Raw genomic sequence first — 27,986 nt, 5'->3', positions numbered from 1 at the left:
TTTCCCCATCTGCTCTTACCTTCTGCCTTTGTAGCTTGGTCAGGTTCTGGGGTGGAGTGACCAAATAAACCTTGGGTTCACACATCATGTCAAACTTTTGTTACAACAAACCAAGGTTTTGCGAGCCAGTAACAAACCACAGCTTCAGACCATGGATTGTTGGCAGTAAACAAACCATAGCTGAGCTGCTAACCAGGGCTCATTCATCATGGTAAGCCACGGTTTATTGAACCATAAATATAAACCATGGTTTAATGTTATCTGCAAACCAGGCCACTGAATATCTGACGGTGACAGCACCAAGGAGAAAGGAGACCAAGAAAGCAAGCTTAATGCAGCAGTGCTTTTAGTCTTTTAACTGTGTTTATTGGAGCTGGGAGTTAAAATTAGGCAGCAATTGGAAGTGAAGGGGGAGATAACCAGACAGTCCCTGTTTTGAATAATACACATGATAAATTTCATATTAACATGAACAGTAAAAAGTTGACTTCTTGTTAAGTTTCCGGGGAGTTTGTTTCATTCCTCTATTGTCTCCTTTTTGCCAGTCTCTTGTCCCTCGAAGAGTGGATACTTGGCCTCCACATCAGCCCAGGTTATGTTGCCATTTGCAAGGTCCCGAACTATGGTGGGAAGCTCAGAGATCTGGAAGCAGGAAGAAGAATGGGCACTTTCAGACTCCAGGATCAACACAGAGCTAATCAACTTTCTCAGAAGAACTATGGGGCTTAGTCCCCTTCAGGCTGAACCGTTGCAGAATGTAGGCAGCCTGTTGCACCCAGCAACAGGTGGGCTCCTTCTTGGAACTGTAGAGTTCAAAGGAACTACGGGGGTCATCTAGTCCAACCCCCTGCAATGCAGGAATCTTTTGCCCAATGTGGGGATTTAATCCACCACCCTGAGATTAAGAGTCTTGTGCTCTACCGACTGAGCTACGCCTTCAAAGGCGCATTGGACAGGATAAACACACACCAGACCACAAGTTAAGATTCTTGTGTGCATTCTCTGCTTCACTGGTCACAACTCCCATCAGCCTCACTGCGTGGGCACTGCTTCCTTTCTCTCAGGATATTTCTGGATTATAATAAGGAGCCCAGGAAAATCCTATCCTTACCCTTGAAATAAAGGTATCTGTTGAGGCTCAAGTTACAGGCATGTTGCAGCTGGTGTTTGCTCTCCCATGAACACAGAAGGGTCATGGTTCAGAGGTATTATTATTAATAATAATAAGAATACCCTGCCCATCTGGCTGGGTTTCCCCAGCCACTCTGGACAGTTCTCTACAGAATAATAAACACAATAAAACATCAAACATTAAAAACTACCCTAAACAGGGGTGCTTTCAGATGTCTTCTAAAAGTCAGATAGCAGTTTACTTCCTTAACATCTGATGGGAGGGCGTTCCACAGGCTGGGCGCCACTACTGAGAAGGCCCTTTGCCTGGTTCTCTACAACCTCACTTCTCACAAAGGGAACTGCCAGAAGGCCCTTGGAGCGGGACCTCAGTGTCAGGGCTGAACAATGGGGGTGGAGACACTCCAGGTATACTGGGCCGAGGTCATTTAGGGCTTTAAAGGTCAGCACCAACACTTTGAATTGTGCTCGGAAACGTACTGGGAGACAATGTAGGTATTTCAGGACCGGTGTTATGTGGTCTCAGCGGCCGCTACCAGTCACCAGTCTAGCTGCCGCATTCTGGATTAGTTGCAGTTTCTGAGTCACCTTCAAAGTAGCCCCACATAGAACACATTGCAGTAGTCCAACCAGGAGATAACCAGAGCATGCACCACTCTGGCGAGACAGTCCGCGGACAGGTAGGGTCTCAGCCTGTGTACCAGATGGAGCTGGTAGACAGCTCCCTTGGACACACAATGCGCCTCCATGGACAGCTGTGAGTCCAAAATGACTCCCAGGCTGAGCACCTGGTCTTTCAGAGGCACAGTTACCCCATTCAGGACCAGGGAGTCCCTCACACCTGCCCGCCCCGTTCCCCCAAAGACAATACTTCTGTATTGTCAGGATTCAACCTCAATCTGCCATCCATCCTCCAACCACCTCCAGACACTGTACACGCAGAAGGACTCCAGCATTTTCAGGCTGCCCCAGAAATGGACGCAGCCAGAAACCCTAGAGAGCTGCTGCCAGCCAGTGTAAGCAATACTGGACTAGATGGACTAATGACCTGACTTAGGATGAGAACACAGGACAGCTGCCTTATACTGTCTCCAACCACCACTGGTTGTAAGAGGGGACTTGTCTCATTCTATTGATTCAACATGGCATGTTTTTAGCTCCTTCTGCTTCTACCTGCGCCCACACCGATCCTGGCCCCAATCGGGCCACAGTTCAAAGCAAGCAGGACTTTCCACACCTTTCCCTTCCGGTTGCTTGTCTCGAACCTCCAACTTGCCCCCCACCCCAACACAAAGGGCACAGCCTACCTCAGCTCGTATCTGGCGCATGGAGTCGCGGTCTCGCAAGGTGGCTGTGTGCGGCGACCGGTTGACCGTGTCAAAGTCAATCGTGATCCCAAAAGCCACACCGATCTCATCCGTCCTGGCGTAGCGCCGGCCGATGGATCCGGAGGAGTCGTCCACCTTGTGGGAGACCCCGTTTCTTGTGAGGGCTTCGGCTGCGAGAGGAAACAAAGGTGTGCTTAGTCTTATTGAGTCGGCTGGCTTTAGAGAGAATTTAAATGGGAGCAGAGAAGAACCGGGTGTCCCCCAAAGAAGGATGACTGGAAACCTCAGCTGATCAAAGTCAAGCCCAAGTTTGTTTTATTTAAAGGGTTGGATATTTGCGCAGCCCTTGAGAATGGGGTGGAATGTCTAATTTAAACCACATATACGCACAGAGAGAGACAGCTGTAACTGGAAACTAAATTCAGTGTCGTTGCCATGAACTAGAATACAGTGCTACCTTGGTTTACAACCATAATCCGTTCCAGAGGTCCGTTTGTAAACCAAAACACGTTGTAACCTAAGGAGCACTTTCGCCAATGGGGCCTCCAAAAAAAAATGTATTCGGAATCCAAAAAAAAAAAAAAAAGTGGGTGTTGTAATGCAAAAATAGTTTGCAAACCGGGACACACACTTCTGGGTTTGACGTGTTTGTAATCCAAAATGTATGCAAACCAGACTGTTTGCAAACCAAGGTACCACTGTACTGCAGCATACAATATAGGAGACCACGAAGCCCTTTGGATACATTATGCCTTCCCTAATGCCAAAACGAAATATCACAGAATTGTGGAGCTGGAAGGGAATCCGAGGCTAATCTAGTCCTGCAATGCAGGAATCGTTTGCCCAATGTGGGACTCGAACCCACAACCCCTGAAATTAGGAGTCTTGTGCTCTAATAACTGAGCAAAGGGCACCTGAAGCCAAAAGGGAAGCGTATATCCTAAATATGAACCAGTTTCCATGGCCAGTTGTGGTTTTTTTCCTGTCGGGGAATGCTCAACCGCAGGCGTGGGGAACCCTTTCCACCCCGAGGGCCACATTCCCTCTGAGTTAACCTTCTGAGGGCCACATGCCAGCAGATGGATGTACGGTAAAGGTAAAAGGTAAAGGGACCCCTGTTCATTAGGTCCATTCGTGACCGACTCTGGGGTTGCAGCGCTCATCTCGCTTTATTGGCCAAGGGAGCCGGCGTACAGCTTCCGGGTCATGTGGCCAGCAGGACTAAGCCGCTTCTGGCGAACCAGAGCAGTGCACGGAAATGCCGTTTACCTTCCCGCCGGAGTGGTACCTATTTATCTACTTGCACTTTGACATGCTTTCGAACTGCTAGGTTGGCAGGAACAGGGACCGAGCAACGGGAGCTCACCCTGTCACAGGGATTCGAACCGCCGACCTTCTGATTGGCAAGCCCTAGGCTCTGTGGTTTAACCCACAGCACCACCCACGTCCCTGCAGATGGATGTAGCCAGAGGCAAAAGCAAGCAGAGCAACAGGTGCAACTGCAGGCTACATTCCACACTTGTGCCAGTGGTTTCTGCATCCACACATCTCTCCATCCAGCAAGCAAGAGGCATGATCACAGTTCAAGCATGCATGCTGGTCAGCTGAAAGCACTCCAGGATAGGGCAAGGCAAGGCCAGTGAGGGGCAAGGTCTGGGATGAAGAGTCCTGAGAGACAGATAAAAGAGTCCCAAAGGGTTGCATTCAGACCCTGCCCCTGAGGTTCCCCACCTCTGCTCAAGCACAATGAAGTCAGATCAGTGAAACAAATCGTGTAAAAAAAGAAACAAACTGGTCAATCCCCTTTCCTACTGAACACTCCCAATTCATTGATGCAATTGCAGCTTTGCTAACACAGGGCAGCCCAGAAGCATCGGGAGCTACTCACATAGTTCCTTCACAAACGGAATGAATTCCTGGTTTTGGCTCAGGGGAAGGACAGAGCACTTGAACGGCGCCACCACAGCAGGGAAACTGAAGTACTGGTGGGGAGAGAAAAGTGAAACAGGTGATCAGGCAGGGGAAACCGACAGATCCAGAGTGGAAGAGTCTTCATCTGAATTTGATGGGAATTAGGGGTAAACTGGAAGGTTCTCCCCACCCCCATCAACTCTGCTCTACGTATGCTATGAATTATGTGACTAGAAGACTCTGATTTGTGCTCTGATTAAGTAGTGAAAAGAACATTCATTTTGATCTTGCAATTTGGACCTTCGGCTGCAGATGCTTTTCTTTCTTTTTTGCCAAGTCCAGATTCCTCCACCCACGCAATTAATGGGAAAGGAAGAGCTGAACCTCAATCTTAAGAGGGGCAAAGGGCACAGAAAAATAGGCAGAGTGGAAGCTACCAAGGATCGGGGGGAATTAAATACAGAAAGCTAGAACCTATGTTTGTGTTCATACAATCCACTCCAGGTGACAAAATTGTTCCTTCCATATATACAAATATTGGATATGTGCATAAAAACATATGACCATTTAACAGAAAACAAATTATATGTTTTCTACCTTCAAAAATAAGGCTGGAAGCCTAACTTTTTTTACAACACTCCGGAGTTAGAGAGCTATTTCATACATTTCAGATTTCCAACAAAGAAATATTCTGAGTAGGAAAATGCTTATCATGACATGTGGAGTGTGGAGTTGGGGTGCAAGCAAACTGCCCCAAGCAAACTGATCAGGTAGTCATGTGCTTGCAGCTGTCACACTTGTTTGCACACTCCAAGAAACATGAATTGCATACCTGGAAATGAATTGTGTGCAGGAAGTCATAATTGTGTCAGGTAGCCTGACACAATTGCTGCCTGTCTATGAGGTTACTTTTATTCCCATTTCACAGACGGGAGAAAGGGAGCGGAGAGAAAGAGCTATGACTCAAGGACGCTGGGGGCTGAGTAGGCTCTAAGCCAAGTCTGCAATGCCCAAATCCAGCATACAATGCTGGGGCTACAAAATCCGCAGAGCCTCCCATAGGAAGCCATCGACATACATCAACTCTGAAACCAGACCAAAGTCACAGATGGGAAATCCTACCGTCCGTTGCTCATCTCCCTCCCGGATGCGGAACGTGTGCTCAAATATCGTGTACATGATTCTTCCGATACCAAACGAAGGCTCAATCACATTGGGGACAATCTCTTCCACTAGAAAACAGATAGGCAAAAAAAGGGTATGTTTTGCTAGGCCAACTCAGCCATGGAAGTTCATAACAATTCTGCCCAACAGCGACAGGGCTCCAAGGTTGCCACTGTAATGCCCACAAACATTACTCTCTCAATTTCACCGTATGGAGCAATTACCGTATTTTTTGCCCTATAGGATGCACTTTTCCCCCTCCAAAAATGAAGGGGAAATGTGTGTGCGTCCTATGGGGCGAATGCAGGCTTTCGCTGAAGCCTGGAGAGCGAGAGGGGTCGGTGCGCACTGACCCCTCTCGCTCTCCAGGCTTCAGGAAGCTATCCACAAGCCTTGGGAGCCCGGCAGGAGTTCCCACCGGGCTCCCAAGGCTTTCGGACAGCAGCCTGCAGCCCGAAACCCAGGAAGTGCAGTGGGGCGCACCCCGGGCTTCGGGCAGCTTTCTGCAAGCCTTGGGAGCCCGGCGCAACTTCCCGCCGGGCTCCCAAGGCTTGTGGATAGCAGCCTGTTCTGGGGGCTGGGGTCGGGGGAAGCTCGGGCTTCCCCCACCCCAGCCCCACGCCTGGGGGGGAAAAATAATATATAATAAATAATAATAAATAATAATAAACTAGGTGTGCCCTATGGGCCGGTGCGCCCTATAGGGCGAAAAATTCGGTAGATCAGGCTTCCTCAACCTTGGCCCTCCAAATGTTTTTGGCCTACAACTCCCATGATCCCTTGCTAGCAGGACCAGTGGCCAGGGATGATGGGAACTGTAGTCTCAAAACATCTGGAGGGCCGAGGTTGAGGAAGCCTGAATTATATCAACGCTAGTGGCCCCAGCAGAGGTAAGGCACTGCCATGGGAACCGTGCATCCGTGTCAAACCAAGTGAATGGCGTCTGATCACATTTATAATGGTGGTTTGTGGCCCCTGACCAAAAGGAAGCCATTTCAGTGCTTGTCACGCTGCCGATGAAAAACAGCCATTCCAGCGTTTCTCAAACTTGGGTCCCCTGCTGTTGATGGACTACATCTCCCATCATCCCTGACCGCTGGGGTCCTGGTAGCTGGGGAAGATGGGAGTTGTAGTCCAACTACAGCTGCGGGACCCAAGTTTGAGAAACACTGCATTGGGCTGCAATTAGATGTGATAGTGAATGGGAAGGAAGTCTCCCACTGATTTGGGGCAGGGGACAGCCTTCTGGCTGTGATCTTTACTATTTTATAGCAGCAGGTACATGTCAGAATCTGCATTCGAACGAGCTGATAAAGCTCATCTTCCGGAATCGCCCACTGACGTGGTTAACGACCTGAGCCTTTGATGAGACTCTAGGCACATTCCCATTCAGCAGAGAATCAAAGCAACACGCGGAAGTGATGAGCTTTATGGCTACATCGCTATGCTTTATTTTCTAAGCTACGCAGACAGAAAAATACATCCTCTCTCTGTGAAAGCAGAGAGCAACTGAAAAAAACAAAGCAAGAGGAAACCAGTAACGTCACATCCGTCTCCCGTCTCCAGTGAGACTTCCAACAGCCTGGAATGTCTCTGGAATGTAAACAGAGTCTTGTGACTCCAAAGCACTGCACAGTGGCAAACAGAAACTAACATCACAGGGAGACCTACCATGTAAGGTTTTCTGGAACCTCTTCACGCCGACCATGTCCTTTGTTAGTTGAAAAGTTTTCCCTTCCGTTTCAAAGGTAAATTCCCTGAAAAGAAAAAAAGGGGGCTCAGAATCAATATCAGGCTCTTTTCCTTCCAGAGGACGCTGTGGAGTTAAAGGAAAACAACAGCAGCAGTGACCTTCCATTTCAAAAAGCAGGTCCAGCAGATGCCAGGAGAAGTTGAAGGTCATCAAAAGCATTCCAAATTTCCAAAAAAATAGTTATGAATGAACAACCAGATCAGCTCAAGGATTCCTAACAACATCCTGACTAGGTTTATACTTCCTGAAAGTAGACAGCTGAGGAAGAGCAGGTAATCCTTCTCTGCAAGCTTCATTCAATGGATTTAGACAGTCCAACATCTCCTAACCTCTATGATCACTATGCTCAGGAAGTTTAGAATACTGCAACTTGAGATTAGGGATTATAGAAATTAAGTAAATATAGCAAACGCTAACAAAAATGGTGGTTACGTATTTATCTATAGGAATTACTATAAACCTCCAACTCAAAATATTACGGTGGTGTACAATAAAATCATTAACGTCTCATAAAATACAGAGCCAAGGCTAAATCAAATTATTTCTCCCTTTTGTTCTGAGAGTGTTTGGGGAGAAATTTGTTATGTTTTGTTCTTTTTAAAAGGAACTAGTAGGGAAATGCAATCCATGAAATGAAGGGGATTATGGGAATTGGAGGAAAGTATTGCAGATGGAGAATATAGAGGGGGGAAAGACCCAGTCAAATCAATTTTGCAACATACTGATTAGCCTAATAAAGGTATTGCTCTAATGCGGATGTAGGCCACGGGTAGGCAAACTAAGGACCGCGGGCCGGATCAGACCCAATTGCCTTCTGGATCCGGCCCGCGGATGGTCCAGGAATCACCGCGTGGATCACCAGCACACGCATTCTTTCCCTCTCCCTCACACAGCAGCAGCAGCGCCTCCTCCCTTCCAGCTTCTCCCTGCCCTGCCTAGAGGAGGAAGGAGGCTGGGCTTTGTTGGAGCAAGCAGCAGCAACGATCGAGAAGCCACCATTTTAAGCAGCCCCTCTCCAGAGCCCTTTCACACACTGCTCATCATCCCTCCACCACCACCGCCAGCCCCTGTCGCAGGACACAGGTAAGATGCCACCAGGGCTCGTGGTGCTCTTGAATCATTTTTATTTTTTGCAAAATATAGTCCGGCCCCCCACAAGGTCTGAGGGGCAGTGGACCAGCCCCCTGCTGAAAAAGTTTGCTGACCCCTTGGCAAATGAGCATACTTCTGTGGATTTTGTGATTTTTTTTTTAATGAAGAAAAAGGAGGGTCAACTGGGAGCCTTTACTGATTGGTGGCCGATTCAGTCTCCTTTCATCTTCTAATCCAAATTTTAAAGTAAAAATTGCTCAGGCTTTTTCAGATCTTTCACATGCTCTTTCACCCTTGCCAAAGCTCTTGGGTGTGCTGGAAGAGGATATATGTACTACTGGTTCTTGGGATCCAAGAGCAAATTTTATCTACGAAAAATAGATTTCTGCAAACATACTACAAAGCTGACACAAATGACAGTTTGCCAGCCGCATCGTCAACAAAACCCGAGATAGCCTGACATCAGAAAGTGAAGCCCCGGAACCAAAGCACTCTCTGGGTGACAAGTCAGTCGCAGGTTATTTGTGCTCCAATCTGAGCATCGCGGCACAAGTTGGTGGGTGGAAAGTGCCTGAATCTCCTCCCTCAGGCTCAAACACTTACCCTTTTTCGTTCAACAGTTTCTCCATCTCATTGATGTAGCACTCATCGCAGATGGAAAGGTATTCCAGCACCAGTTTGGCGTCCTTCTTGTAAGCCTTGCCAATGGCTCCCTTATTTGCTTCGAACTGAACGACGTTGGCTGTTTTGTGCAGGTTACATTAAGGAATCCCAAGGGAACAGGAGGAACATGAAAAACTTAAAACAAATCCTTATTTCCAGATGAATAGGCTTTGGACTCTAATGTAATGTAATAGAAAACTACAGTGGTACCTCAGGTTACATACGCTTCAGGTTACAGACTCCGCTAACCCAGAAATAGTGCTTCAGGTTAAGAACTTTGCTTCAGGATGAGAACAGAAATCGTGCTCCGGCGGCACGGCAGCAGCAGGAGGCCCCATCAGCTAAAGTGGTGCTTCAGGTTAAGAACAGTTTCAGGTTAAGGACGGACCTCTGGAACAAATTAAGTACTTAACCCGAGGTACCACCGTATCTTTAGAAAGATGTTTCCCACAAAAGCATTTTATTTTAAAATCCGATTTAAATTTTTTTAAAAATCTGTTTTAAATAAAAAGAATCATATCTGTGTGTGTTGTGTGTGTATGTAAAATATCATCGATTTTTACACCCCCCTGGCTTCAAGAGAGCTTCCTGAATTTACTCCCAGCAGCCTCACAAACGGAAACCCATTAGGTGAACCCGCACATACTTCCAGCCCAATTCCCCGTCAGTTAGAACTGTTTTATTTCTGAAAGGATATGGGTTCCTTCAGAGGCTTTTCAGCTACAAGAGGAACTTTGGTGGCTCTGGCGTGGCAAGAGAGGTCGTAGCAAGAGCGGTCAGCACAGCCAACAATTTCAATCCACCCCTGAAAGAAGAAAAAAGGGTTCGCCTCTGTTCAGCACAACGCCGCGTGAGTTAGCCAAACTCTCTCCTCTCCCCGCCTCCCCTCGATTAATACAGAAGCCTCTGCAGCTATCAAATCACTTACGTAGGATGTTTTGGACTCTGCATCCCAGCAGTCGCAGGCGTAGTGGGCCATTTCGTTCTCCATGTGTTGTCGGAAGCGCAGCTTGTTTGGAGAGATGCCGACTTTGACAAGGTAGAGGTAGATGCGGCCAATGAAGTAACCGAGCACCGAGTTATTGATTACACCCTGAAAGGCGAGAGAGAGAGATGGGATGCCCAAAGCCAAAAACTGCTTCCTCAAGTAAATATGCACTGAAGAATGGATGCTTTTGAATTATGGTGCTGGAGGAGACTCTTGAGAGTCCCATGGACTGCAAGAAGATCAAACCTCTCCATTCTGAAGGAAATCAGCCCTGAGTGCTCACTGGAAGGACAGATCCTGAAGCTGAGGCTCCAATACTTTGGCCACATCGTGAGAAGAGAAGACTACCTGGAAAAGACCCTGATGTTGGGAAAGATGGAGGGCACAAGGAGAAGGGGACGACAGAGGACGAGGTGGTTGGACAGTGTTCTCGAAGCTACCAGCATGAGTCTGACCAAACTGCGGAAGGCAGTGGAAGACAGGAGGGCCTGGCGTGCTCTGGTCCATGGGGTCAGAAGAGTTGGACACAACTAAACAACAACAGTGCTGCACACCTTGTGTTCAGTGTCAGAAGCTCAGATATACTGTATAAGCTAATCGCCAAATGGCACCTTAAACCTAGGTTGCGGTTGCCACAATGGAATGTCTAGGTGCCTCTTTTTTTACAATAGAGTTTTTTCTATTGCAGTTGTTATTGTGGCTGTTATTCATTTCATTTCTATACCGCTTTATATTTTATATTTATAAATCTCAAAGCGGTATATAACACATTCAAACTTCAAATCGAACGATCCAGAATAAAACAAATTCAAGCTTCAAGGACAATATTTCAGATTCTCCTCTGAGTGGCATTTTGCTTTCCCCGGTCACCAACCAGAGATCTCCACATGGTCGCAACTGGACCTGCGCCAGTCGCAAACCGTGCCTGGTGCCAAGGGAGTTTCAAACTCCTTGAGTTGTGGTATAAAATACCGGGCCCTTTTCCATGAAATTTCAACAGCATCCTCCATGTATTGAATAAGGAAAGTTAAGTTAGGACCAATCTTTTTATCAATTCCACAGGATTTTGATGCCAAGGTGTTTTAAGGGCTTGTTCACAGCTGAGCAGTGAGACCCACAACCAAATCTCAATAATGGTTATCAGAAGCTCAATTTTTTGTCAACGTGGTGAAGATTCCTACATGTAGTAACAGCAAACCCAACATGTCTGTGTCTTGGAAAATCAGGATTTTAGTTCTTGAAAGGTGCTGAGACTTTCCACCAAAGTTATAGGTAGGTAGCCAGGTTGGTCTACCATAGTCAAATTTTTTTTAAAAAAAAATCCTTCCAGTAGCACCTTAGAGACCAACTAAGTTTGTCTCTAAGAGCCTAGAGCCTAAGACTTGCCGATCAGAAGGTTGGCGGTTCAAATCCCCGTGGCGGGGTGAGCTCCCGTTGCTCGGTCCCTGCTCCTGCCAACCTAGCAGTTCAAAAGCACGTCAAAGTGCAAGTAGATAAATAGGTACCACTCCAGCAGGAAGGTAAACGGCGTTTCCGTGCGCTGCTCTGGTTCGCCAGAAGCGGCTTAGTCATGCTGGCCACAAGACCAGCTGTACGCCGGCTCCCTCGGCCAATAAAGTGAGATGAGCGCCGTAACCCCAGAGTCGGCGACGACTGGACCTAATGGTCAGGGGTCCCTTTACCTTTAAGTTTGTTATTGGTATGAGCTTTCGTGTGCATGCACACTTCTTCAGATACCAGATACTTTCCATCATAGTTAAGGCTAAACTTGTAAAGTGAATACAGAATTAATCTGTGTTGCTTCTTGTACAGAAATTGCAATATGCAGACCTCATCTAGTTCTCCACAAAAGTGAGTATCTAGCAGAATTCATCTAGTGTTCTCTTCCACATTTCCTTCACATGCTTCTGCTGCAAAACACACTTTCAGTACCTGCTCAACAGCATCCCCCAGACGCATGGAATGAGCCGACTGCCCACTGGTCTGGGCTTTGGAAGAGTACAAGAGGATGTGAAGGTCTGCTACATTCTGGAACTTAGGGTGATGCTTCTCACTGGGATCCACAAAATGCTCAATTTCTGCCATTGTGAATTCTCTAAAAGACAAAGGCATGCCCTCGGTTTAGTAGCTATTCTGTTTGAGAGCCACTATAGCATCTCCCATAAAGGTGAGATAACCTCTGCACAACACCGTGTACACAGGTCAAGGCATCTCAATGTCTCATGGCATCCCAGACTCAGAGAGCTGAAGTCAGCTAGTGGACACTGGGATAGGGAACCCAAGGGCAAAGTTCATGCTAAAGCTGCAAGCATTTGGCACCATATATTCAATTATAAATTACACAATTATAAATTATACAATTATATATTCAATTGTAAAGAGAACAAACAGAGAATATATAAAAGGTCCACCACTTTTTAGCCACCCAAAGAACAAATTAGTGCAGTGAAAATCTCAAGACAGTTGCAACAGTAACCCGTCTACCTATAACCGTTTCCCCTTCCTCACAAAAAACCCACACCAAATATCTACATTTCGAAATGTTCTACTTCTGGGGGTCCAGTTAAAGTCAATGCGGTAAAGCAAAGTAAAAATGACAAATATTCACAAATTTATGATATGCCACAGGCAGTGCCGTCAATATTTCCAAAGGTTATGCAACAGGGCCTTTTGTGAAATCAACATGTAGAGAGGTGACTGCGTGGGGATCACATGGGAAGACACACCCATGGTTCCATTCCCTTACAAGTTGAGAGAGAGAGAAAGTCCGTGTGTAGTTTTCACAAACTGTCATAGAAAAATGCTTACAGTACCTGACTCTAATGAGGCCTGAGCGAGGAGAGATCTCATTCCTGAAGGAGTTCCCAATCTGAGCAGCAGCAAAAGGAAGTTTGCCTTGGTTAAATTCCAAGAGGCGTTTAAAGTTCAGGAAGATCCCCTGCGCAGTTTCCGGTCTCAGGTAACTTTAAAAAAACACACAAATGAAATCCAACAATGAAAGCAACTGAGAAGCAGGGAAATTACTCTCCTGAGAGCAGACGGGCCTGGTTCCCCAACTTTTTATATGGGGCGAATTGTCTTGCAATCAAAAAGTACAACCAGCATATCTCCCCCGACTGCTCAGACTCCCTTTGCTGGCTTGAGGGGGAAAGGTTCTGAGCCTCAATAATTCACCCTGACCCACCCCCAAATTTATTATCAGGGCTTGCATCTGGTTCCATATTCTCAGTGTCTTCCTGCTCCTGTGCTTGTTTTTCTAGGAACAAGAACACTAAATACTGTTCGATTTTAAACCAATTTTCACTTTATTGCTTTACTGCACCCTATGATACAAGTAGCTGACAGCCTGAGGCATCATTGCTGCTTATCCGTCTTATGGCCACATAACTAAACACCAGGAAGACCTTTCTAACAGCAAGAGCTGTTCAACAGTGGAATGGATTCCCTCGGGAGGTGGTGGACTCTCCTTCCTTGGGGGTTTTTAAGCAAAGGTTGGATGGTCATCTGTCATGGATGCTTTAGCTGAAATTCCTGCATTGAAGGGGGTTGGACTAGATGACCCTCGGAACCCTTTCCAACTCTACAATTCTGTGATGCTTTTCTAAGCTTATAAAATTAAAGATTGCAAGGCTGGTCTAGTCAAAGAGACACTGCAAATAACTCACTCAGCAGTACATTTGGTCACCTTTATGTTATATTAGGATAAGAACAAAAACACCCCACACTGAGCCAAGTTGACTACCAGGGTCTGGTGCAAATATTTCCTGTCAAAGGCTCAGGATCGATTCCTAAGCGATTTTTTTGAATTTAGCTCATTCCTAGCTCCATGACTTGCTAAATCTTCCAACCCCAGAATTCCCAAATCGCATGTGGGAAAACACCACTACTCTTGAGAATCTGCGGGTTTGGGGTGCGGGAAGCAGTCTTAATTGTTTTATACATCACTACCCCAGTCCCTCCTCCATCACTAGTAGGTTCACCAACACACACACACCACTCCAAACAAATTGAAGATCCCCAAGACCTCCTCCTGGGGAGGGTTAGTTGACTATAAGAAGAACACAATGGAATGTATTTAACTGTAGCACGAGTCAGTCAGCCTCGCCAAGCCCAGTAGGTCACAAGAAATATGTCAACATCCATGCTTAATTTACCCTGGCATGTTTCCTCCAGGCCCGATAGATGTCTTGAACATAAGATTGAAGGACACCGGAGGACTGAGGTCATTTCCAGTAATGGGAGACTTCACGTTGTAGTTTACAAACAGATCCGCAAGCTCTTCCTGGCCGTAGTTGTCCAACTAGGAGCAAAACATGAAAGGCATTTAACACAGGAACCTGCAGCAAGGACTTAACTCAATCCACCCTGTCTCCTCTTTAAAAAGACACCAGCCCCTTATGAGAAACTGCAAAGCATTAATCCTGGCATTTTACTGGGGGAAGCAACAAGCATAGATTTGCCAGCGCAGCCTCTTACAAGGGCATCCTGGTGATGGGATAAGGGGCCAGAGCAACACAGACAAACAGAAACGCTGTCACGCGTTTCCCAAAGCATGCTATGAAGAGGGCTGGCAGGGAAAGAGCTGGGCTGGGGAACCTGTGGCCCTTCAGATGCTGCCGGACTACAACTCCCATCATCCTTCACTGCTGACCATGTTGCCTGATGGGAGTGAAGGCCAACCAGATCTTGAGGGCCACAGGTTCCCCCTCTCCCTACTTCAGAAAGTAAATTAAAAAGCCCACAATCCTTCTATATTTTCATGCCCCAACCCAATGTCAGCTGCTTGTGAGAATCAGGAAACCAAATCCGCAAGTTAAAGGATGTTGACATAAGTGCACAATGGGTTCAAGGAGGAACAACCCTTTTTCCTTCTCTTGTGAGGTTATGAACTGCTGCAAATGCCTCCTAGGAAGGAGGGTGGTCCGTCTTTCCCTTTCTCTGGCCAACAGCTACTTCTACAGGAGTACCCAGTCGGGAGAGGATGGGCGACAGCAGTGCAAGCGTCGACTGCCTACACTGCAGCTATCAAGTCCTGCTGTGTGTTTCCGCCACACACCCCTCTTGAACCTGCTTTGAGAAATGATGAGTTCTCTTCGGGGAAGCAAACATGGCCACAGGGGCTCCAGCTGCTTATATCCGTTCCTTCCCCTTCTTACTCACACTGGGTCAACGAAAAAATGAATAGGCCAAGTGAGCCAGGGCCAAGTGCCACAAGCCAACTGAATCTTGGGCCACGCTCAACACAGGCAGGTGTCACAGCTACAGCTTGACAAATCTCAGTTCCCCCACCGGTTGTTATTATTATCCCAGCATCCACCTTGTTTTATCCAAAGCAAAAGAAAACATATATAGGCACGGATCAGCTAAGAGCTCCCTTTCAGCTTTGCTCAATCTACGGAGAAGCAAGTTTCACAAATGTCAGCTGCACAGATTTGGACAAGCAGGACTAGAAATTATTCAAAGGTCAGAAAAAGGGGAGGAGGAAGTTTCTTACTTGATAGGCTTCACGCTACATGTGGAGCTCTGAATTTGCCTGTAACGGAACCATGGAACCAATTGCCCACCACTGTGCAATTGTAATAGATTCCCAGCAGGTATGTGGAACAAATCTTTACAATCTACACACCGCAACGCAAAGCACACAGCCACTCCACCAAATGAATTCGCCCTGTAGAAAACTCATTTGTGAGATGTCAACTTCCAAGTTCGTCCAGTGTCTTAATTCTTCCCAGGGAATCCGAAGTAAATAATTGAAAGCTTGCATCTCCGTTTCCGTTTGCACAGCCACATACTGACCTGTGTCAGAACATTCTCCATTTCAGCCTTCTTCTCAGCTGTACATTTCTTGTCAGACATCAGCTTCTGTAAGTGAGCTGCAAGAGAAGGCAGAAAGAAGCATTCGTGGCCTACCACAAAGCCCACCAGAATGCAGATTCTAAGAACTAGATGGGCAGTTTCCAAATATAGGTCTCCAAGGAGCCCCCAAGATCCCCAAAGCGGAGATCAGTAATGATAGGTTTCTCAGAGAAACATGTCTATCGTATCCATCATTAGTGACTTCCTTCTGCAAAGCACAGCTATAGGAGAGAGTTCCATGCTCCCAGTTCAAGGTGAGCCTGAGGCCCAACAGGTCAGACTTGTGCTCAAATACCCTCCAGGCTTCTCTATAGTGCATAGAGGGTTCCTCAACTTGAGTGTCAATGTAGAAAAGAGTTTTTGAAGATAAATGTCTGAAAGCAACCGAATCAGGGAAACCAATTTGGCTCTGCCCTTCCTTTCTCCCAACATGTTCAAGGAGAGAAGAGCCTCAGCCCACCCAGAGCTGGCACAATTTAATGTTTCTAGTATCATTTTCACAGAATAAGAACAAAAAGTAGCTGCTGCTGGGTTTGGGCCAAAGGCTCATGTAGTCCAGCATCCTGTTTTCACAGCAGCCAACCAGATGCAACAGAAATTCACCAAACCTGCGAGTTCCCAGTGAACATACAGTGAACATAGAGCATAGCTGTCATGGCTAGTAGCCAATGATTGCCTTACTCTTCATGAATTTGTCTAATCCTCTTTGAAGACCACCCAAGTTGGTGACCATCACTATTTCTTGTGGGAGTGAATTCTGTAGTTTCTGCTGTGTGAAGTAGTACAGTGGTACCTCTGGTTGCAAACGGGATCCATTCCGGAGCCCCGTTCGCAACCTGAAAGGAACGCAACCTGTGTCTGCGCACGCGCGGGTCGCGATTCACCACTTCTGTGCATGCGCGAGTGATGAAACCTAGAAGTAACCCTTTCCAGTACTTCCGGGTCACCGCGGGACGCAACCTGAAAATGCTGAACCTGAAGCAAACGTAACATGAGGTATGACTGTACCGTCTTTTCACAGCACATAGTTAAACTGTGGCATTCACTCCACAAGAGGCAGGGATGGCAACCAACCTGGATGGGCTTAAAAAAGGATTAGAAACTGTCTAAGTCACTCTTAAGACGGCATTCTGTTTCCAGGCAAATTTCTAGCCCTGACAGCTGCAGAGAAAGGAGGGAGGATATTGAAAATACGGTGCTGAAGATATGGCAGCCCAGCATAATACATGGCTTATGCTAACTTGGCTTTCACTTGGGAGAGGAGAGAGATTATAACTTTCAATCTAAAAACATTTGTTAGACCAATGCTGAGGCAAGGGCGGGGGGGGGGGGGCAAGTGAAACCAGTCCTGCTCTCGCAGCACAGCATACCTTTCAGGAGATGATCAGCTCGAAAACACTCCCCATTTTTCACATCCTTCACCATGAAGTCTGCAAATTTGTCTACGTGGCCGGAGGTCCTGCAATGGTCAAGAGTAGCGTCATCGCGCGTAGCATCAAGATTTCTTTTATTCATTGGTGGATTTATAAACCGATTTACAATGCAAAGCTACCCAAACAGGTGTGTGGTTAAAAAGATGTATCACAGACCTACCTTCCCGCTACAGCGGTACCTATATAAGCACATGTGCATATATATATATATATATATATATATATATATATATATATATATAAAACAAAAAGAGTGCAATATATATATCACACTCTTTCTTTTTTCACTTTATTTTGTAGAACTGAAAAATATTATTAATAATAATAATAATAACAGCAGGGTGACATGCTACTTACTTCAGAACAGGTTCTGGCGTGAGCATGGTGCAGTCTATCTCAAGAATCTGCTCTTCTTGGATGAAGTGCTGCCTCCAGGCATGAACTACGTTGTTCTTCAAAGCACAACCCACAGGACCAAAATCATACAGGCCACTCACACCTGCAAGAGAGAAAAGCTGTGAACACACACACACACACACACACACACACACACACACCATTCCAAATAAATAAGTAAAAAAACAGAATTCCGGTCTGAAATCTACAACATGAGAATTACAAAAAGTTTTGCAACATTTTATTAGTGCCATAACATAGAACATAATTAATTGTTATCTCCTTACTACTGCTGGCAATTACACAGTTCAATTTTTGCAGATTAAGGCAATTAACTCATCCAACCATGAGAAACTTCCTTTTGACATTGAGAGAAGCATCTCCTGGCAATTTTTACTAGGACGCAAGCACCACTGAGCTCAAGATCAGTGAGACAACTCCAGGTAAGTGTGCATAGGATTACATTGCAAGTATTTTGTTCCACTAGTGGAGATTAAAAGGTCTGTTACAGTAATACCTATCTAAAATAACCTACAAAAACCAGATATAACATTTGTATAGATTTAAGTAAAGCAAAGGCTCTCCTCAAAGGGAATTTACAAATTCCACTAAAATTCCTATGAAGTTTAAACCCATAAAAAGAATTTGCTCATGATGTACTATGGAGCAGTGTTAGAATTAGACCCAAGCAATAAATTGCACTGAATGACAATATCATAAAAGGTAAAAGGTAAAGGACCCCTGACAGTTATGTCCAGTCGTAAATGACTCTGGGGTTGTGGCGCTCATCTCGCTTTACAGGCTGAGGGAGCCGGCATTTGTCCGCACAGTTTTTCCAGGTCATGTGGCCAGCATGACTAAGCCGCTTCTGGCACAACGGAACACCAAAACCAGAGCAGCGCACAGAAACGCCGTTTACCTTCCCGCAGGAGCAGTACCTATTTGTCTACTTGCACTTTTTGGTGTGCTTTCAAACTGCTAGGTTGGCAGGTGCTGGAACCGAGCAATGGGAGCTCACCCCGTCATGGGGATTTGAACTACGACCTTCTGATTGGCAAGCCCAAGAGGCTCAGTGGTTTAGACCATAGCGCCACCCGCATCCCCTGACAGTATTATACACCCACCTAAATTTTTTAGCACCATTCAGCTTAATGCAGATGGTAAGCTAGATCTCTGACATCTTTCATTATTTTTATTGTTAAATCTGATTTCTATGTTACTGCTTGCCTTATGTTTAAAACTGACCATTACATCCTGTATTGTGCATTTTATCATGGCCTAAGACTGCAAAAATAAATAAATGGTGAAGAACACAGAAATCATGCTCTAAAGAGCCCACAATTACAATTATAAATTGTGTACCTCCATAAATAGAAAAAGCCTGGTCATAGAAAAACCTTCGCTTCAGAGTATCTTCCATTTTAGCTCTGTCCACGATATCATCCTTTGGCTGCAAAGCCAGCTCCTGTAAAAAAACGAATGATAGATTTCAACTAAAATAGTTCTTCCCTGATCCGATTATTCTCTCTCTTTCTCTCAGTAGCACACACACCTCCCTCTTTAGAGATGCATTGCCCTGCGTAAAGCAGAATAGTGCTGGACGTCTTCTGCTTGTATCTGAAGCTGCCCAACATCTGAAAAAGCTATTTTTAAACACCGTCATAGGGCATGCTGCTTTCAGCTGCATTGGAGCCAGGACTCTGAAGTGCACATGACAAGGAGCCAATGATGGGAAAACCTCCAGAAAAGTAGCTGAAGTCCTCAGTTAAGTGTTTAGGGAAGCTTCTCACAACCTGGTGCTCGCCAGATGTTTTGGACTACAAGACCATCAGTCCCACCCAACACAGGTGCACTTGCACCCAGGGCTGATGAGAATTACAGATCAAAACATCTGGAGGGCACCAGCTTGGGGGAGGATAGCTTACAATAACAGATGGCTTAGAAAGCAGCCTATAGACATGGTGCAATCAATAGACACCCTTCAAGAAATTTCCTGATAACACAGGTGCTACTGAAAAAAATGGATCTCAGTGTTAGTCCTATTACTAACATGCTTTTATTTAGCACCAGAAGGAAACTGACCAGCTCTCCTCAAAGATAATATAGCACCAACAACATTGCTAAATATGTTTTTAATAATGTCTGTTGATTATATTTCCGTACTTTACTGTGGTTGCAGATCACTGTGTGACTTACACATTGGGAAACGATGCAAAATTTTAATAAGCCTAACATAGCTGCGATGCCAAATTCCAAAAACTTAAATGATGTTTAAAAGGAAGAAGAAAAATGCAAATGGTGTTTATACGGCCCCCAAGACATGACAGCCTCTGCCCATGAGTACTAACACTTTGAATCTGGCATGCCATCACTAGCCATAATCAAGAAGAACCACAGTTTGGCATTTGAAGGAAATGCTGAACTATGGTTAATCTGGAAATAGACACTGAAACTTCCAGTCACCTCCTTGCAGACACAATGGAGGAAGAAAAGGGGAGGGGAAGCACAAAAGTCTGAAGTTCATTGTAACTTGTCAGTGCAACCCTAAACCTTGGTCATTTACGCTGGCATAAAGGAGAGTGGGAACCAAAAGTCAACCAAAAAATCAACTCCCAACACTCACCTTTGCTTCGAGGATTCTCTTGCGAGCCTTGAGTTCAGCTACTGCTTTGTCTACATCCACCTGGGGAGCCTTCTCTTCCTTCAACTTTCGAACAAGTTCGCCCTAGAAAAAGAATTGCAAACAGTCAGTACAGGTTCAGTTCTGGAAGAAATCCCATGAACATAGCGGGGGGGGGGGAGGAATTGCCAGCAGAAACAGCACTTTTCTTCCACTTAAACTCACAACATACACATGGATTTGAGGGACAAGCGATACCTGACCCACAATGATGTTTAAACCAGTACAACTGCCTTTTGAAGGCGGTGGGGAGGTGAGCTCTCACAAAGAAATGCACAGCGTGTGGTGCATCACAGTCTATGTACGTTTACCAAGAAGTCAAGTCCCACTGTGTGAACGCAATTTACTTTCTAGGAAGTGTGTCCAGCATTTCGGTATCATTGATTTTCTGAAAGATGTGACAGTAAACAAAAACAAAAAATAATTGACAGAAGCAAGTTATTACGGCATTTCAATAAAAGCTGTACGATTTTGAAAGACAGCAATGCAACTGACTGCAGACATCTTGATAAAGGTTTAAGGATGGTTCACCGTGGGTTGATAAGAATGTAGGTTAGAAAAGTCATTCTTACCGGGATTTCTTATCTCACATTCACAACAGTCCTGGGAGGATAGGCTATGACAAATGTCCCTTCCACATGGTATCTACTGGGTCCCATGGCTAAGAACCACCATAGGTCTTATATCCCACACTTCAATTTCCACACAAAATTCAATACTAGTTTTTCGTTACATGGAAAACAGGGCAGGGCAACATTACTGTGAAACTTAGGTGGATAGAACTCCAAAAGTCCCAGGTTCAATCCATAGAGTCTGTGTAGAACCTTGGAACGCCTCCTCAGAATTCCCAAGTAGTTTGTCACAAATTATGCATATGGAGTCTTGCAGTGAATATATACACAAAGGGTACAAACCCTGGTGAGTCACAATCACAGTTCCCCAGATTTGGGGTGTGGGTAAGTGCATATATGGCGAGATGCATACACAAAAGTCCACACTCAATAAGTCCACTGTCTTGACTCCATGGAGAGAGGCTCCCAGCAGGTGAGATTGTATGGAGCTGAAGAAACCAATGCAAGGGCTTAGCTGGATATATCCCATGACAGCCTTTGCCAACCTAGTGCTCTCCAGATGTTTTGGACTATAATTCCCATCAGCCCCAGCCAGTTGTTGTCCAAAACATCTGGAGGGCATCAGACTAGCAGAATGCCTTAAGGATTAGATTCATTTTTTAAAAAAAGACTAAAAACTCCATCACCTTCCTAGTTTCACACACAGTTTAGCATCAATCTTCCCCCTAAATAGATTTCCCTTATTGAAGGTCTCAAATGGGAGTGCATTTTTTATAATAAGTTCTTTCTACACTGGTAAACTGTTCGCTCCACTGACAAGCAGCTGGCAGGAAGAGCAGAAGTCGAGGGCAAAGGAAAATATGAGCAGGAGGGAAAGAGCTTCAGATGTGGAAAGAAATCTCCATCCTTATTAGATTAATCAAAGAAGAGGCAGGCACGCCAAGCATGACAGACCACAAACGCATCAGGGAGGAAGCGAAAGAGAAACCCGACAGCGTCCATTGCTGCAGCCAGACTAACAACGAGCTTGATTCTGAATGTGAAAGTTTGACTCAAAGTCACTGCAGTTGCAGGCTAACGTGGCAGAAGGGAGGGAACTGAAGGTTGTTTCTTTAAGCTAGAAAAGAAGGGAAGGAAAAGAAGGGAGGAAGATGGGGTCGACTGAGAGATAAAACCTCAGGAAAGCAATATTAAAAAGACATTTGAAATCTGCAGTCACCAGGAATGAAAAGGGGGGGGAGCATGCATTTTTAAAAAGCCAGCAGCATTTGCAGTTTCACATGTCGAGAAAGTCCGAAGCACACAGGAAAAAGGCAGAAATTGAGGCGGGGGGAGGCAGGGGGGAGGGAGGGAGAGGAAGGAAATGCCGACAGGATTCATTTATTTGAGAGAACCTGCCCAACCCAAAGAAAGTGCAATGGAGCTAGACTGATGTGGCAGATTTCACTGCAGCTTTGTCCCTTATGGCAGGGAAAGGGATCCACCCCTCTAACACAGAAGCCTATTGCATCAGGCACTGCTGCAGGAGGAAAACATTAACCCAGCCCAGGACTGATTTCTCACTCAAGGAGATCTGTCCAGAGGTGTAATTAAAGTGTTTCTTCCTTCCCTAATGACGGGGACAAGCCAACAGTCCATACAACCTCCTCTTCATTCACCAGATCTTAATCTCTGCCAGGCTAATTTCACATCACACAGCACACTCTCTGTGCCTGGCAAAAGTCCCTTCTCACACCAAGCTTCACTTTCAGCATTTCCTTATTGCAAATATGAGAAAGCAGGAAGATTCCTGTTTAAGAAAATGAACTGTCTTTGTGTGTCAGCTATTGAGATTCCTTTTAAAAGGATAACCTCCGACTCTTGCATCAAGCCACCAGAACCTGATTCAGCAAGATCTCCTTATAACCAGGTAATTTGGGATGGTGTATGATGATTCACAAGAAAAACAAAGCTGAAGCATACACTAATTAAGATGCTACCCATCCAGTTATGTAAAGACACCCATCTGAGTCCATTTTACATGACTAGCTAAGCAAGAATAGACTGTGAACTTAGTGGCATAATGGGGAATTTACACAAAAATAACCATGTATCTAAAGATCAGGTATATAAATAATCTGGGTATGAAGGGTCTTCTGCTCGGTTGTGAAACAACCAAACAGATCCAATTTTGCATTAGATTGGAATATATAGACATACACCCTCCAGGATGCAAAGATAAAAAAGCGTATTGCAGGAACCAAGCAGATCTGAGAGTCAGATGGTATGTGGGGAAGCAAAGCTCATCTCCACCATGTGAAATCCCCCACAAAAAAAGTTAAGGAAATTTAATAGTACAATGCTTTAAAGCAGCACTGTCTATCAATAGGCATTTATCCCTACTGGGAGTCTAAATATATCCCCAAATCCTTACAACCATTGTATTATTACAACTACAATTTGTTTATATAAACTGCTTTTCAGCCTAAAGGCCCCCAAAGCAGTGAACAGCCTATTAAACTGATAAGAACATATATTATGCTTGATCTTACCCAAAAGACCATGAGAAAATGCTTAATTTGCTTCTTTTCAAATGAACAAAAGTGGCTACAGATCTTTGAATCAGAGAGCGCAGAGATTCAATTCTTTACTGCAAGGTATCACATCTGTCTACAAAAGGAGTGTCATAAGGGGCAGAGTAAAGGTTCATTAGGAATAATGCATTCCAAGTGAAACAACTCTGTAGAAAGCTAAGGCTGCAATTCCCCACTAACCTAGGACCACTGAACCCAATGAGCTTACTTCTTAATAGATATGTATAGAGCATTGTGCTGTGTAAGACATGCGGGAGAAGAAAACGATGCTCTGTGTGGACTCCACTCTGCTAAAAATGGGTTTGAATCATCATTTCACACTGTAGGAGGGAAAGGGGACCTTAAACACATTCCTCTAGAGAGTAAACAGCTGGAGCAATCCAGCTGAAGAAAATGAGAGGAAAGACCATCCACAGTATATGGGACAGCAGGGGAAAAGAGTTCATATCTGTCTTGTTCTCAGCTCAGCTTATCACAGTGGGAGAGGAACTGCAGAGAAGCATATGAGTTTATAAAGAGGAAGGCAGGAATCTCACAGAAGACCCAGATCTATGTTCAGGTAAATCTCACCCACCCAAACGGAATATAGGAACCTAGTTATATGAAAGAAAATGCAGCAGAGAAATTAGCTGTAACACAAGACAAATCTCAGGAACCTGGGGAAAGGACCCACTGCCATACACACAAACACACACAACTGGCTCTCTATGAGAACAGGAATGCTGCAAAAAGACACAGCACTTTAATTCAAATGTACATGAGGACTTTCCTCAAACAGAATTAAGGAATGCCTGTATGAATCCAACTTTAGGTGGATACAGATCAGTAACTAAAGGGGGGTTATTCTAAAGCAATGGTGACTTCCTACACACCTCAAAGCTACAGTGGAAAGCCTTGGAGAATAACCAGGAATTAAGTATTTGTATGTATCTCTTAATTCTACAGCCACACCGTGAATGGGGGGGCAGAGTGACATGCAAGTCGGAACAGAGAAAGATGACTAGGATGAGAAAGCTTCAAACAAAGGAAGGATCCAGAGGAAGTACCTGTCCTAAATCAAGTTTTGAAAGGACGCCACATCACCACACGCAAATCAAGGGTTGGTTAGGATCCCCCGAAAACACCCAGGATCCAGAATCCCAAGCAAATCCCACCCAGAGTTCCAAGCATAAAGGACAACCAGGGGCAGCTGCATCCTGTCACTGGGTATCCTCAGATCAGAAGGCTCCCAGGACAATCCTATACGTGTGGTTGTTCAGAATCGAGCCCCACTGCACCCAGCGGGCCTTACACTTACGTAAAGCATCTTTGCAGCCTGACAGTATTGCTGTCAGGTGCGATTATTCACCTCTTGCCCACTACACAGATCCAGACTGCAAGGCGAAGCCTATTGAAAGGGGGGAAAGAGAAGTCCTCTATAGACATATCCCTGTGTGTTTGTAACTATATATGCCTCTCTCTCTCTCTCTGTGTGTGTGTATCTCCAGATATATGTGTGCATCCCTATTTATATGTATGTGCATCTATTTATCCCTATGTGTTATGTGCATATATATAGATATATAGTGTGCGTATGTATGGGTATATAAGTATGTGTGTATATCTGTGTATTATGCTTATATGTGTGTACAGTGGCACCTCGAATTAAGTACTTAATTCGTTCCGGAGGTCTGTTCTTAACCTGAAACTGTTCTTAACCTGAAGCACCACTTTAGCTAATGGGGTCTCCTGCTGCCACTGCACCACGGCCACACAATTTCTGTTCTCATCCTGGGGCAAAGTTCTTAACCCGAGGTACTATTTCTGGGTTAGCCGAGTCTGTAACCTGAAACATCTGTAACCTGAGGTACCCACTGTATGTGTGTGTGTGTATACACACACACATATATATACACGGTGTGTATATATATATATATATATATATATACACACACACACACACACACACACACACACGGGGGGGGGGGGAGAGAGAGAGAGAGAGAGAGAGAAATGCAGATTCTAGAGACCCTCATCCAGATTGGGGGGGCAGGGTGGGGGGCAAGATCCTAGGATGAAAATGAGAGAAGCCCCCGTCCCAAAGTATGCGGAGTCCCCCCTCCTCTTTCTAACACAGGCAGACATTTCCCCCCCCACTGATGGACAAAGGACCCCCCCCCTTCAAACAAGCCCCCCGTCCAGCCTCACCTGCTGCCGCACCGCCTGCCTGAGCGGGGCGAGCAGCGCCTCGGCGGCGGGCCCGTCCATGCCGGCGCCGGGGTTGCTGGTCCACTGGGAGGGCGAGGAGGAGGAGGCGGCGGCAGGGGCGGCGGAGGGGGACCCGGGGCGCCTGGTGACCAGGGTCCGGCCGGCGGGGCTGGGCTGGAGGCCGAGGGAGGCGAGGGGGCTGAGGAGGAGGCTGCGGATGCTGCTGTTGCTGCTTCTGAGGCGGCCGAGCGAGGCGGCGCGGAGGACGCTAAGGGGCCACGGCATGGAGCGCAGGAGGGAGGCGGCGAGGCCCGGCCCCCAGCATGATGAAATCCCCGGCCGGCGAGGCCGCCCTCTCCACACGCCCCGCCTCGAACCAGGCGGACGCGGCGCCCGCTCCGCCGCGGCACTTTCGCTCCTGCTCTGCCCCGCCCCGGCCGCGGAGTGGCAGGCGCAGATTCGACACGGGCTAGCGGGCGGGATCTAAGCCACGCAGGCCTCGCCTTTCCCTTGGGCCGGAGTAGGCCGCGCCGGTTGCTAAGGCAACGGCCAGGCCTCCCGCCGCCTCAGAGGCCGCGTCGGGGCGCTGCGAGGCCGAGCGAATAAAATAAAATAAAAGTAAACGGGTGGGGTGGCGGAGAAGCAGCATCACTTGCTACCTGGAAATGTTGGGGAGGAGGGGGGGAATATTATGGGGTGGGTTAAAAAAAAAAGCCAGGCCTCGTTCAGCCTTTCTCAAACTTGGTCCCCAGAGGTTTTGTTGGACTACAACTCCCAGCATCACTGATCACGGGCCCTGGTAGCTAGGGATGATGGGAGTTGTAGTCTTAAGAACAACAGGGGAGCCAAGTTTGAGAAACACTGATGACCGGTGAAAAACACTGCAGGAGGACAGGAGTAAACACCACAGAGGAAATACATGAGCTTGTACCACATATGTTCACGCAATGCAAGAAAGCCTAGTCTGAATGAGTCCCAGGTTTAAGAATTCAAACACATTTCAAAGACTACAGATCCCATGCTGCAGTGCAGCCTCGCTCAAATATTCTTTGTCAATAAAGGAACATGCAAAACTGGCAGCTGCACAATGCCGAAGTCTTTGGTGCTTCGTTGCTCCCCATCTCCCTCTCGGAAAACTGCAGAGACTCCACTCCTGGGAGGTCAGGCGCATGACAGCAGCCCTTCCCACTGGCTGCTACCAACACCGCTGGTCTCCTTCTTAAACACTACAAAGTTCATGTTGCAGGGCAAAGGCGATCAAATGCACGTACTCAACAGGTGCATGCAATCATGGTTCCGTTTCCCCTCATTCTTAACCACCATCTGATCTATGCGGTGGCACAAATCCTGGCAGTTTTAAGTTGCCCACGACTCACTTCCATAAAGCAGCATGCTCATCACACAAGACTGACAGACCTTCATCTTGTTGTTGGGCATCTCATTCTCTCATACCCTTTCGGAGAGGCTTGTCCACCTCAGTGTCGATGGAGAGGTTGCTGGTTATGGTGGAACCCATAAAGGTAGGTAGACAAAATGGAAGGTAGCCTTCCACCTCAAACATATGGTTGTCAGTGCTGATGTGCAGAGTGCCAGCAATGTCCTGACCCAGGTTGTTGGTCTTCATGAGGCTGATGGTATGGCCAAGCTCCTTGCAGGCTTGAGCAAAACAGCTGATGAGTCTTTGGAGAGCTTCCTCAACAGTCAAGACAGCGTCGTCTGCAAACAACATCTCTCAGGTAAGGACCCACCACACTTTTGTGTTGGTGTGGAGACTTGCCAGGTTAAACAGACCCCCATTACTCCTTGAATGGAAGTATGGACCACGGTCCGGTTTACAGGCGGTCAAAGTCCTGGTGGAGGATGGCGGGACCTGGGGCAAGACGGCGAGGTGGGAGCAGGAACGAGAGTCAGGAAGCCAGGAGTCAGGAAGCCAAGGGTCCAAGGATCAGGAAGCAAGGAGCGAAGAAGCCAAGGGTCCAAGGATCAGGAAGCAAGGAGCGAAGAAGCCAAGGGTCCGAGGATCAGGAAGCAAGGAGCAAAGAAGCCAAGGGTCCGAGGATCAGGAAGCAAGGAGCAAAGAAGCCAAGGGTCCGAGGATCAGGAAGCAAGGAGTCAAGAAGCCAAGGGTCCGAGGATCAGGCAGCAAGGAGTCAAGAAGCCAAACACAGCAATGCAGGAAGTGTGTTGCTGTGGCCAAGAGCTAAAGGGAAATGCTGCCCTTATATCCCTTCCCGGCTCTTGCCCCCAGGTGCTGTGAGT

At 46.4% G+C, this 27,986-nt stretch overlaps 1 protein-coding gene across 1 annotated transcript; it reads right to left on the bottom strand.

The window, feature by feature from the left end:
- Positions 1-344: 344 nt before the first annotated feature.
- GARS1 (glycyl-tRNA synthetase 1) lies at positions 345-26,254 on the bottom strand. The gene is made up of 17 exons (XM_083579558.1): positions 25,728-26,254; positions 20,339-20,440; positions 19,078-19,180; positions 17,677-17,818; positions 17,257-17,345; positions 15,827-15,903; positions 14,185-14,330; positions 12,844-12,993; positions 11,963-12,125; positions 9,971-10,135; positions 9,740-9,847; positions 8,983-9,128; positions 7,206-7,291; positions 5,493-5,602; positions 4,348-4,441; positions 2,439-2,629; positions 345-642 (listed from the first exon to the last, which is right to left on the bottom strand). Exons 1-17 carry the CDS (start codon positions 26,010-26,012, stop codon positions 517-519), a joined length of 2,283 nt encoding a protein of 760 aa, XP_083435684.1. The 5' UTR covers positions 26,013-26,254; the 3' UTR covers positions 345-516.
- Positions 26,255-27,986: the final 1,732 nt, after the last annotated feature.

This window comes from Podarcis filfolensis (assembly GCF_964270895.1).
Source record: "Podarcis filfolensis genome assembly, chromosome: 12".
Lineage (NCBI taxonomy): Eukaryota > Metazoa > Chordata > Lepidosauria > Squamata > Lacertidae > Podarcis > Podarcis filfolensis.
Note: the sequence above shows the minus strand (reverse complement) of the source record. Positions and strands in the feature narration are given on the sequence as shown.

What these genes read in the sequence shown, in the direction of transcription:
- GARS1 (XM_083579558.1), bottom strand. Translation starts at nt 26,012, where the DNA reads ATGCCGTGGCCCCTTAGCGTCCTCCGCGCCGCCTCGCTCGGCCGCCTC. An exon ending in TGGGGGATGCTGTTGAGCAG is followed by an intron (nt 10,136 to 11,962) that starts GTACTGAAAGTG and finishes CTCGCCTTTCAG; the next exon opens with GGTGTAATCAATAACTCGGT. An exon ending in AAACTGTTGAACGAAAAAGG is followed by an intron (nt 7,292 to 8,982) that starts GTAAGTGTTTGA and finishes TTTTCTTTTCAG; the next exon opens with GGAATTTACCTTTGAAACGG.